The sequence below is a fragment of the Amblyomma mixtum genome, chromosome 3, assembly GCF_055824585.1.
Source record: "Amblyomma mixtum isolate Tamu chromosome 3, ASM5582458v1, whole genome shotgun sequence".
NCBI classification, from domain to species: Eukaryota; Metazoa; Arthropoda; class Arachnida; order Ixodida; family Ixodidae; genus Amblyomma; species Amblyomma mixtum.
Window position 1 is genome coordinate 418987759 of NC_143014.1, and position 12035 is coordinate 418999793.

Genomic DNA, 12035 nt, shown 5'->3' on the forward strand with positions numbered 1-12035 from the left:
TGGCGTCGTGACGGAGTAGGCGGACCTCGATAGTTAGTCTATCCATTATTTGCTGCATGCAGGTGGCTATTTGGGATACTTGTCCGTCTAGTGTTGTACAGCGAACGGCCATCTCTGCTAATTTGGGGGTAATGAAGCCTTGTAAAGTTGCTTCTTCTATTGATATAGCGGCAGTTCTCTCTGACAGAGCATTGATGTCTGCTCTGAGTTTTGTAGGTGCTTTGAATGGCTGCGGGGTGTCAACACCCGACGCCTCGGCCTTTCTTTTTGGATTCCTCGCCTTCCTTTTGTGGGCAATTCCTCTGCGCGGGGGCGCACAGGCAGTCACTCGAGGCAGGACTTTGTACAAAGGGTTTATTCTCACATCAGGGGGGCCGGTCGTCGTCGTGGCAGCTGGGTCAGGTGGTCCTTTCGGCAGGGCTGGTCCAAGAGCAAGAGGCCGCGAGCCTCTCCGGTCTCGCCTTATAAAGGCTTTCTCCCAGCCACTCTCCCCCCGCCCCACCACTCGGGAAGAAGGGGTCCGAGACTACTGCGGTGAGCGGCGCGAGATTTGACTTGCCCGCGAGCAGACCCTACATCTCCCCCCCCCCCAAACGTCCGTCCCGGGGTCCGCCAGTAGGCGTTCGACGACCTCCGGGTCCGGGTCCATAGAGTCGTCGCAGGGGGGAGGGGTGCTCGCCGGGGGGCCGCTCACCGCTGGCTGGACGGGCTCCTCACGAGCCGCCTGGGGGAGCGAGGCGCCTGGCTCCGCTGGGGGCCCTGCCGGCAGCGCCCTCCAAAGCTCCTCGGCCGCCGGGGACAGCAGGTCTGGGCGGCTGGACTGGAGGATGCGGAGGGCCGCCTCCTCCGGGCTGCCCCTCTGCAGTGGCGCAGCGGGGGAAGGCGCTGCAGCCGCCAAGAGCTTTTCCGCCGCGAAGGGGCTGCGCCTGGTCCCGCCACCTGGACCGCGCGCAGTAAGAGATGGCCGCTCCGTTGGCGACCGTGGTCCAGGTGGCCACGTGCCGCAGGACCCTGGGCCGCTTGGGTTGCGGCTGCTCGGCGGCCGAAGCGCCGGCTGGGTGCTGAGGGGGGCCCTGCGCCTGGTCGTCTCTGGCCCTCTTGCGTTGGCCTGCACCACTGGGAGGTGCTCTCCAGTGGTTAGGCATGTGGTTTGGCGGGCGGTGGGGGCCACCGCGGCCGTGGAACCTGCGCCACTCGCGCGGCTCCTGCCGCCAGCCGGGTGGCGCGCCTTGATGGCGGCCACCGTTCGACGGTGGTCTGCCTTGCCTTCTGGAGTCCGAGCCACGGGCGTCGGTCCGCTGGAGCTTCCTAGAAGACATACTGAGAGGGCGAGAGCACTGCGAGTGATAATTGATCGAGAGACACGGGTGCTACCTGGTCCTCAGGTTGTAGCGTGGGTTGTGAACCGCACCGCTACCTGCTCGTCCTCCCGGGGGTGAGATCGCCGCATCGCGCTGATTTTCCACCGCTTCGCAGCCATCGTCCTTGCGAAGGTGGAAAGCCTTCAAATCAGCGACATGCACCGGACCGGCGGTTTCGCCGTTTGTCAACAACCGCAACTGGTAGGTGAGCGGCGAAGTCCGTGCCGTAACTTCGTACGGCCCAGCCCACTTGTGCGCTAGCGACGCGGCGAAACCGCGCGCTGCGTTACTAAGTGGGTGCGTTCTCTTGAGTACTAAGTCGCCCGTGTTGAAAACGACGTGACGGCGACCTTTGTTGTACTGATCCGCCTGCTCCATGCGCGCCACATCGAGGTTTTCGCGGGCTGCTCGCTGCGCTGCCTCCAGGCGCTCCCGGAGCCTTGCCGCGTACTGCGAAAGCGGAGGGGGCGCAGGCCCCGCCGCGTCGAGTAGGGCATTCTCTAGCGGAAAAGCGATCTCTCTCCCAAAATTCAAGTAAGCGGGTGTAATACCCACTGACCTGTTCACGGTTGTCCTTGTAGCGAACGCCAGTTCGGACAGCCGCGCGTCCCAATCTCTGTGCTGCTCGGTCGTCGCGACCAGCATGCTCTTCAGATTTCGATTCACCCGCTCGGTTATGTTGCTCTGAGCGTGGTAGGGACTCGTTCTCCTGTGGCGGATTTGAAGCGCCCGACAAGAGTCCACAAAGACTTTGCTTGTGAAATACGAAGCATTGTCTGTAATCAGGTCGGAAGGGAAACCGAAACGAGTGAAAGTCTCCAACAGTTTTTCCCAAATTCGTTCCGACACAAGCTTCCTAAGGGGGAAAACCTCAACCCACTTGGAATAGTGGTCCGTTATTACCAGGATGAATTGGTTTCCGCGTGCGGACCGAGGGAGGGGTCCCATGATATCGCACGCGACCACTTGCCACGGGTAGTTGCTAACTACCGCCTTCATCATGCCAGCGGGCTTGCCCGCCCGCGGCTTGGCTACCTGGCATACCGGGCAGGTACGGGCGTATCCCAGCACATCCTTTCTCATGCCTGGCCAGGTCGCGACACGGCATAACTTGTCGTAAGTCTTACTGCCGCTGCCATGGCCTGCCAGCGCTGAGTCATGGAAGTACTGCAGGAACCGTTTCCGCAACCTTCTCGGGACCACGACTCGGAAAGGGGATGCTATCGCCGCTTCCTCGTCAAGTTGGGGGATGTAGCGGAGCAGCAAGCCATCATCGCCCAGCAGATACGCGTCGTACTTGCCCTCAGCGTTCCCGGTGCAAGCTGCGCTGCTCGCAAGCTCTTTCAGCACCCGCTGGCAAAGACCGTCTGCTTTCTGGGCCTCGATCAGCTCTTCTCTACTGACCGCTACTCCCCAAGACAGATTTCTTTCTGCCTCGCTCCTAGGCAGGCGAGCGGTCGCCGCCACGAGCTGCTGTGTTTCTCTTCCGTCACAGCACCGTGCGGGACCTTTGTCCGTCTCCTCTCTCTCCAAACACGGCGCGACACTCCCGTCCGCCCTCTCTTCCTCTCCAACAGCGGTGACGCCGCTTTTTACAAAGCTGGGCTGCGCCTCTGAAGCGCTTCCGCCAGCATTCCATGGTGCGCGCGATAAAGCATCGGCCACCTTGTTCAAGCTGCCCCGGCGGTACTCGATGGCGTACGCGTAACGTTGCAACGTCAGCGCCCATCTCGCGAGTCTGCCTGCGGGGTTCTTGAGCCTCTTTAACCAAGACAATGCCTGATGATCTGTCTGCACGGTGAAGACCGCTCCGTCTAGGTACATGTCGAACTTGGACAATGCGAACATGATCGCCAGGCATTCCTTTTCGGTCACGGAGTAATTCCGCTCCGCCGATGTGAGCGTGCGACTAGCGAACGCGACAGGGCGCAGTTTGCCCTCGTGTTCCTGCAACAAAACAGCTCCAACACCGTAGTCACTAGCGTCTGTCTGCAAGACAAACTGCTTGTTCAGGTCGGGGAGGCGCAGACTAGCGGTATTCGCTATCGCGCGAGCCAAGGCAACAAATGCGTCACTCTGTTCCTTGCCCCAGACCCACTTCGAGCCTTTACGCAACAGCAGGTTCAGCGGCCTTGCAAGCTCCGAACAGCGCGGGATGAATTGCCTGTAGAACGCAACCATCCCCAAAAACCTCTGCAAGCTTTTCACATCCATGGGGCAGGGGTAGTTCAGAATTGCCTGCAGTTTGTCATCATTCGGTCTCAGTGTGCCATCATCCACGACAAAGCCCAAGAGGTTCACTCTCTTCGATGCCAACTGCACTTTCTTTGGATTTATGGTTAGACCGGCACGTCTCATTCTATCGAGAACGGAATTCAGGTGAATGAGGTGCTCCTCGAACGACTGTGAGAATATCACAACGTCGTCGAGGTACGCCATGGCGTAGTTGAACCTTGCATCGCCCAGCACGATGTCCATCAGTCGCATGAACGTGCTCGGGGCGTTAGACAAACCAAACGGGAGTCGAGTAAATTCGAAGAGCCCGCGGTGGCAGGTGAATGCGGTTTTCTCAATGTCACCTTCGGCCACCTCAATCTGCAGGTACCCTCTGCTTGCATCTAGGACTGTGAAGAACCTCGCGTTCCCTAACGCGTACATCACAGCCTCGATCGACTGAAAAGGGTACGCAACCGTAGGCGTCAGTGAGTTGAGCTTACGATAATCAACACACAGCCTGACCGATCCATCTTTCTTCGGCGCTAGAACCACTGGTGACGCCCAGGGACTTTGTGAGGGTCTCACCGCACCGGTATCAATCATCTCGTCAAGGACACAGTCGAGAAGCTGCCTCTTATGCGCACTTAACGGCCTCGGGTTACACCTGAAAGGGCGCGTATCACCCGTCTGAATCTCGTGCTGAAGCAGGTCGGTTCTGCCCGGTTTCTCCGTGAAGCAATCCGAAAACGGGAGTAAAGTTTCCGCGAGCCTTCGGCGCTGACTACTGGGTCCTGAGAAAGACGCAATAATCGCTTCTAACGGGCCACCGTCTCTCAGCATCTCGAGGGAGCTCACCTGCCTTTCTGTCGCACAGGTGTGGACAACCACCTTTTGTGCAGGACAGCCGGGCAAGGATGCGCTTTCGAAGGGAATGAGGGGGGCGAGCTGGCTGTAACGATAGCCATTCTCCCCCATGTCGAGCACAATGCCTTCGCTCGAGAGAAAATCCTTTCCCAGAATTACTGGTATCGACAAGCCAGGCAGATAGACGAAGCGATGTCTCCGCTTTCTGCCGTCAAAGCGCATCGTAAGACGCACTGCTCCCTTTGCCCTTGCCGCCCCAGCTGCTAAGCTTAACGGGGTTTCGGCCGGTCTGACACGGATGTTACCTATCCGGCAGGCCTCGTACACCTCGTCACCGACCAGTGACAGCGTTGAGCCCGTGTCTACGAGTGCAGAGTAGCATCGACCCGCTAACTGCACTAGCATAAAAGGGCTTGAGCGCGGAACGACTCCCTGAGCTCTACAGGCGAGCGGGACAAAGGCCTCCCCGTCGCCGGCGCGGGAGTTCTTTTCCTGACTAGCGCCTTGACAACCATGAAATTCTCCCGCTGACGGTGAAAGGCCGCTGCCACCAGACATCACCGCCAGCGCCTGGCGTTTCCCTGCATACGCCTAGCTTGGCATTCGCGTGCCACGTGGCCGGGCTGGTTGCAATTCCAGCAAAGCCGGTCATTCACCCGCCGCGTGGACGGAGGACCCCTCGTTCCACGAAGCGGTTGGGGACGGCTCTCCCCTTTCTCCGCGCATTCCCTACGCTCGCTCCGCGCGTGGCCTGTGAGACCGGCACGACGCCGCTGCTCGAATGCGTACGGGTCAAGCGCACGAGGGACAACAGGGGGTTCCGCCTGATTTTCCACGGCCATTACCTCGGCGCGCCGAGCCCTCATCGCGCATTCTCGGCCTCCATCCCATGCGCATCCCGGTTCTAGCGATTCGGCCGGCCTGGGGGGCGGCCGGTAGCGCAGTTCGGCGAGTAAATCCGCCTGCACGGTCTTGGCCTCCTGCGCTAGGGCCTCGAGGTTTGTAAAACTGCGGCCCCGCAGATACGGCTTGAAGCGTGGATGGCACTGCCTGATCACACGCGCAACCTGATCTCGGTCGGTTGCCGTCGGGTCTGCCCTCTTGTACAGCTCTTGCATTGCGCGTACGTACTCGAGGAGGCTTTCCTCTGGGTGTTGGGTGCGCAACGCGAGCTCATCCAGCATCCGGCGCTCATAATCAGGCGGCAAGAACTCGGCGCGGAAACGGTCTTTGAAGTCCGCCAGCGACTGGAAAGTCGGCTGGCAGCGCCTCCATCGCGCCGCGCTCTCGACGAGTGCTACAGGCAGGACCTGCCCTAGCATTACGTCATCTGGGGCGCCCAGAGCCGTCTGGTAGTCCTCGAGTTGTTGCAAAAACTCGTGGACTGATTTCGCGTCCGTGTACCCGGAAAAGGAGGGGACCTCCATATTTATCCGCGGGCGCGATGCTGTCGCCGTTGCTACCGATGCTGCGGCCTGGTTGGCGCCAGCCACCGAACCGAGCTGACGGGCTAATGCGGCAAACATCTCAGTCACCTCCCCTATTACGGCCGCCGCGTCGGCCATCTCACTACCGGCTGCCCCGCCATCCAAAGCCGTGGCTGAAACATCCTTTCTGGGAGGCATAGTTCGCGCTAACTGTCCGGCCGCACCGGCTAACTGCTCATGGCAACAAGAACATTCACATACACACCAATCTATCTACAAACACGCGGAAATACACAACACAAAACGCCCGAAAACTACATAAATAACACAAAACCCCCAACAAATTTACAACACTACACAAGTCGCTACCCCGCGAACATTCCGCCTGACCCGCTCCTTAACCCTATCGGTCCGGCGTGGCCCCGAACAAAGAGGGCCTGCCACGAGTCTGGCTGCACGTCCCAAAATCGGCAGAGAAATCGTCCACAAGGTGTTAATTAAAGCCGCACGCTGGGCGCCATTATTTGTGGGCAATTCCTCTGCGCGGGGGCGCACAGGCAGTCACTCGAGGCAGGACTTTGTACAAAGGGTTTATTCTCACATCAGGGGGGCCGGTCGTCGTCGTGGCAGCTGGGTCAGGTGGTCCTTTCGGCAGGGCTGGTCCAAGAGCAAGAGGCCGCGAGCCTCTCCGGTCTCGCCTTATAAAGGCTTTCTCCCAGCCTCTCTCCCCCCGCCCCACCACTCGGGAAGAAGGGGTCCGAGACTACTGCGGTGAGCGGCGCGAGATTTGACATGCCCGCGAGCAGACCCTACACTTTGTAGGAAGCGGTGTCTTAGTTGCTATTAGGGCGCCTGCTTCCCTCGCGTCATTGGTTGAAGCCTCGGACGCGGTGGGTGGCGTTCTAGCCGCAGTGGCTGTCTTTGCCTGAGGCGCTTGTAGGAGGCATTTAATTTAAGCCAACTTTTTTTTAATGCTGAAAATTCCTCAGTCTCGGGATTGCAATATGATTTTAAATTCCTTCTCTCGAACATCAATACATTGGGAGGCCTCTGCCGGCCAGCTCACCTTTTTGTTGGAGTGGCTGTCACTGCGTCCGCGGCTCGAGCTTCTCTTCTCCTTCCCTGCAGGGCTCCCCAGTGGCAGGAAGGAATTGGAGTTGTTCCGGCTCTGGCAGTCTCCTCTTCCGGTAGCACCCCGTTTCCTCTTCCTGGGCCTTGACTGGTGTCCGTTTGGTGGGGGGTGGTTGTCCTCTTGCTTGGTTGCCAGGGGGCGTTCCTTGTTTGTTCTTGTTAATCAGCCGGAATTTGCAGTTGCGGCTTCCTTGTTGTGGCTCCCGTTCCAGACGATGCAGACGGGTTGGCAGGGGTGCCGCTCTCGCTCAGGCGCGGGTGAGTGACCTTCTCCGCAGCGGCGGCAAGGGTGTGTTTTTGGTTTGTAGCAGACATCGGCCCGGTTACTACCGCCCTGCAGTTGAAAGAAACTTCGTGTTGCTCCCTGGAGGGGTGGACGCGGGTAGCTTCTTCCAGAAAAACGTGATCTGTATCGTTCTGTATTGTCCGATCCTTCGATCATCCACAACCCGAACCCTTGGCGGACCACTTCGGGCGAGTCTGCCGCGTAGGCGTTGTAAAAGACACCTTTTTATGGAGTATTCGGGCGCTGCCACGTCTGAAGTCATATTGTAAGTATGACTTTGCAGAATGATTTTTACGATCTTCGCGTATGCAGTCGCCCATTGATGTTCGGGCGTGCATTTGAGGGGGGGGGGGTGTTGTTGGCCAAATTGACTCGGATTATGTCTTCATTAGGGCGCCTGCTTCCCTCACCTCACCTCGAGGGCATATTGTATATAATATGGCCAAATAAACCTACTACTACTACTATTTAACACCGTCTCATATTGTAGCCTGGCCACTTCGCAGGCACAGAAGAGTAGTAGTTCAGGCGCAAAATCCTTGAGATTCCAACTTTGCGGTCGGTAGACGATTTTGTAACCGTCGGTCGTTAAGCGTGGGAGAAGGGCGATCTTGCGGAGGACGAGTAGCTTTTTCCCGTTCTTTCGAGCTGGAAAAGTCGAGTAAGACTTGCCTTGGCCTTGCCACTGCGCAGGCTAGCCGTCGGTCGATGGGGTCTTCATGCCTCGTAGTCGGTCGTGGTACCGAAGAACTGTTTCCCATTTTCAATCCGGGAGCTCTGACGGTGATATTTTCTTGCCTTCCACGGTGTAGTCCATCACTGCGGCTCCCTGGGCGCTCAGTTCCCGGTTGAGAGGTGGCGAGCTAAGCCTAGCTCGATAGCTAGGGCGGCAGTCGGCCGGCAATTGATCTAGGTGTCCGTAGGTTGGCATATTCAGGTTTCATCAGGCACAGAGCCATGGTCCGGATGTCTTCCAAAACATTCGAAACCGCGGGCTAGCTCTTTAAACCGAAAAGTGACTTCGAGGCGGGAGCCCATGCGACACACGTTGTTGTTGTTGTCCTCTAAATAATGGCGCGTACCCACTGCGGGGGATTGGCCAAGACACAGGCGGCAACTGATAGGTGCTCAGAATGTTAAACAACTAAATAAATGATGAAAAAAAGAAAAAAAGAAAAAGTAACAATGATAATAATAATAAGGAAATAAATAAAGAAATTGAGATGTATAATTGAAATAAGCTAAACAAATACTGTGCGATCGGTGACTGAAATAGAGAACGGGGCTAAATATTCCATGTTTCGGAAAGCTTTTGTTGCAGAGAAATATTCATCATGAGAAAGAGCAAAGCTTAAGACGGCAGCCGATTAGTGTCTGTAAGGAAGTTTTCAATGGCGGAGAGCACATTCCAGTTACTGTGCCCTAGGGAGGAAGCCCCAAGAGACAGAACAACCCCAGCTGACAGACTTAGACCTATAGCTGTCGTAACTGATGCTCCAGCAGACGGCTCCGTAAAGGGGAGAAACGGCGGCAGGTCAACAAGAAATGATCTATCGTTTCGGGTTCTCCGCAGAACGGCACAATGGGGAGACCGCCAGACCAGATATATAAAGGCAGAAGTTTAAGTGAGGCACGCGACAACGTAGACAGGTGAAGGAAACCTCAAGGTTGCGTGATCGCCATTCTTTACTGCACCACGGGTAAAGGAGATGCCGGAATTCGGGAGCGGAGGTCAGAGCTGATGCTGCGAATTTTTTCAAGAGCAGATACCTGCGAAACCTGGCCGCAGTAATATATGCCAGGGTATCAGCAACCTCATTCAAAAGGATTCCTATGTGCCCAGGCACCCATAACAATCGTAACGAACACACGTGGGGTGGGTCAAGAATTTGAGTAAGCGTAGTGCCTGAGATGTTCCAGGCGCGGTGAGAGAGGAACACAACGATAATGAATCCGTCATAATTATTACAGAAGACAAAGAGCTGTTTAATTTGCGCAACGCCAAGACTACTGCTAGAAATTCGGCCAAATAAATAGGGGTGCAATGGGGAATGCGGAGTGAGAATGACCAGTCAAGGGAGATGGAGAAAATGCCAACACCGGCTTTTCTTCACACTGTCAGGCGTCTTTCGCTATGAGCATATGAGATTTAAAAGGCAGCAAGTAATCCTGTAATGAATCGCTGAGCAAATGAAAAGGCACTAACTTTACGTGTTTTGGAAAGATGTCATCGAAGACAATCTGAACGATGAAGAATTGGCGCATATCGCAAGGATGCTCAAAATGCGGACATTTAAGGGGTCAAGGAGGGATTGCACAACACAAATCTTAGGGGTACGGAAACGAGACCAGGTTTTCTTGAAAAATGGCCGAGGCTGATGAAGGGAGATCAAATTGGAGGCATGAAGCGACGAATCACCCATTTTTACAAACGTTTTCACCGTTAAGAGCCGAAATCTTGAAGGCAATGCTCGAATACTGGCTTCCAGGTAGAAAACAGAATTCGCCCCAAATTTTTGAAGCCCCAAACAGAGGCACAACGCCTCCCGCTCCAAGAAAATCAAGGGACGAAGTTTATACGCTGGCGCACCAGAGAATAAAACACAGCCCAACTCCAAGACGGGTCGGACGTACATTCTATAAATCATAAGAAGCGAGTGGCTTCTCATGCCAGAACGAACATTGCTCAGCCTGCGCAGCATACCGACTGCTCGGACTCCTTTCGCAGTGATCGGCTCTATGTGGGCCCGCCAGGAAAGAGAAGGATCATAAATTACTCCGAGCTATTTGATACTTTGCACTTGACGAATTACATGGTTATGGTAAACAATAGAGATATTAACTGGATGAGTGAGCGGAAAAACCAATAAAGCACATTTATTGACATTAAGGGACAGATTAATGTCCGTTAACCATTGGTCCAGGACATTCAGGTAGGACTGTAAGGACTGGTACAAAGAGGAAATGTTCTCTGAAGCAAAAAAGGGAATGTCATCAGCATACGCAGAGGCGGACACCTTATAGGTGCACTGAAAAGGATTCTGAACTTGTCTTTTTGCCGCGGTAACTCGATCTACACGTTCCCAGCATTCTTAGAAACTGCGACTTATTGCCCTGTGTGGCCTATTTCTGTAATTAAATCGAATTAACGTCCGGCTCCCGCCTTTATTTTTGAATTCTCCCCCGTACGGTGGGCGGAGTCGACCAACGCGTGAAGTGCCTTTCAGCCAGCTCCGTAGAGGCTTTGCTTTCGCTTTATTTTCTGTTTTATGTTTCCATCAATAAATAGTTTGATTCGCAGATAATATGGCCGCAAAATAAGCCCGCAGAAATAAAAATACGCACGGACTATTTGCTCCTACGGACTACTACGTATTACTCCACCGATGGCAGAGCGGCAAGCCGCCACGGGACTGGGTGAAAGGCACTCCACGCGTTGGTCGACTCCGCCCATCGTACGGGGGATAATTAAAAAAAAAGGCGGGAGCCGGACGTTAATTCGATTTAATTAGGGAAATCGGCCACACAGGGCAATAAATCGCAGTTTCTAAGAAAGCTCGGAACGAGTAGATCGAGTTTCCGCGGCAAAAAGACAAGTTCAGATTCCTCTTCAGTGCACTTTTAAGACTGCAGGGATTACTGCTGAGTAAGATGTTGAAAAGTACAGGGGAGAGGACCGCTCCTTGGGGAACTCCTCTCGCTTGTTGAAATCTGCTTGATGAAACACCGTACTGAAGCAGTAAAATTCCTTGTCAGCAACCCAAGCCACAAAGTATCTCGGAAGTCCTACTGCCTGTAGTCTTTGCAAAAGCGTCCTGTGCTAAACGCTAACATCAGCCTTAGACACATCTAAAGTAACAAGCGCTGCGTATTGGTTTCGGCGACGAGCTAACTGTATGCGTACTGAAAAAATTTGCGCAGAAAACCAACTCGCCCAACTTTCCGCTCTTCTAACAGTATGCGGCTCTCAAGATCGGTATGAGCACACCATATAGAGCATCCTGGCCTGAAACCTATCTGGCAAGTGTTCAACAACCCAGTCTGAAATAACGGACATTATTCTACCTTGCAACACCCTCTCACTTAACTTTACAAGATTCAAAGTTAAAGAAATTGGCCTTATATTGTCTAGCACATAACCATCTCCCTGCTCTTTAAGAAAAGGGATAATCTTTGCTAGACGCCACTCATTTGGAATCCATGGCCCTTTAAGAGAGTAATTTATAAGTGCCAGTAAGTCGGTGGGAGATTCCTCGATCAAAATTTTAATCAAAGAAGAAGTCACACCATCACGGCCACGGGCCGCGGCTGGAAGGCGGGATACAGTGTTCGAGAGCTCAGAGAGGGTGACCTTCTCGAAATCGTCCAATGTGGCAAGAAATCTCGGGGGAGAAGGAAGAAGAGCCGTAAACCGACGCTCAAGGCCTCTGCCTATCTCTTCTAGAGACTGAGCAAGTTCAGCCGGTGACTGAACTAGGGAGACAGCGTTCATGGTGGTCGAGATTAGTTTCCTCGATTTTAGGTAACTGAATAAAGCTCGCCTATTACCAGATTTTGAAAGGAATTGGTAGTGTTAAGTATCGTATAACTCTTGCACGAGATACGGTGCGCTTAAACGTAGCTGCAATGAACTTATAATCGATCCAGTTTTTGGGACACTGATTGTGGAGGAGTTTCTTCCAAGCAGCCTTTCGGCGCCTATAATCTCGAGTGCACTCTGCGTTCCACCAAAGGCATGGCGATGTTCCT

General features: G+C 54.7%; 1 protein-coding gene across 1 annotated transcript; it reads right to left on the reverse strand.

Moving 5' to 3' along the window:
* Positions 1-601: 601 nt before the first annotated feature.
* On the reverse strand, positions 602-6560 carry LOC149357842 (uncharacterized). Its single transcript, XM_089577977.1, has 2 exons — positions 6471-6560; positions 602-1320 (listed from the first exon to the last, which is right to left on the reverse strand). The coding sequence occupies exon 2, from the start codon at positions 1317-1319 to the stop codon at positions 714-716; it is 606 nt and encodes a 201-aa protein (XP_089434103.1). The 5' UTR covers position 1320; positions 6471-6560; the 3' UTR covers positions 602-713.
* Positions 6561-12035: the final 5475 nt, after the last annotated feature.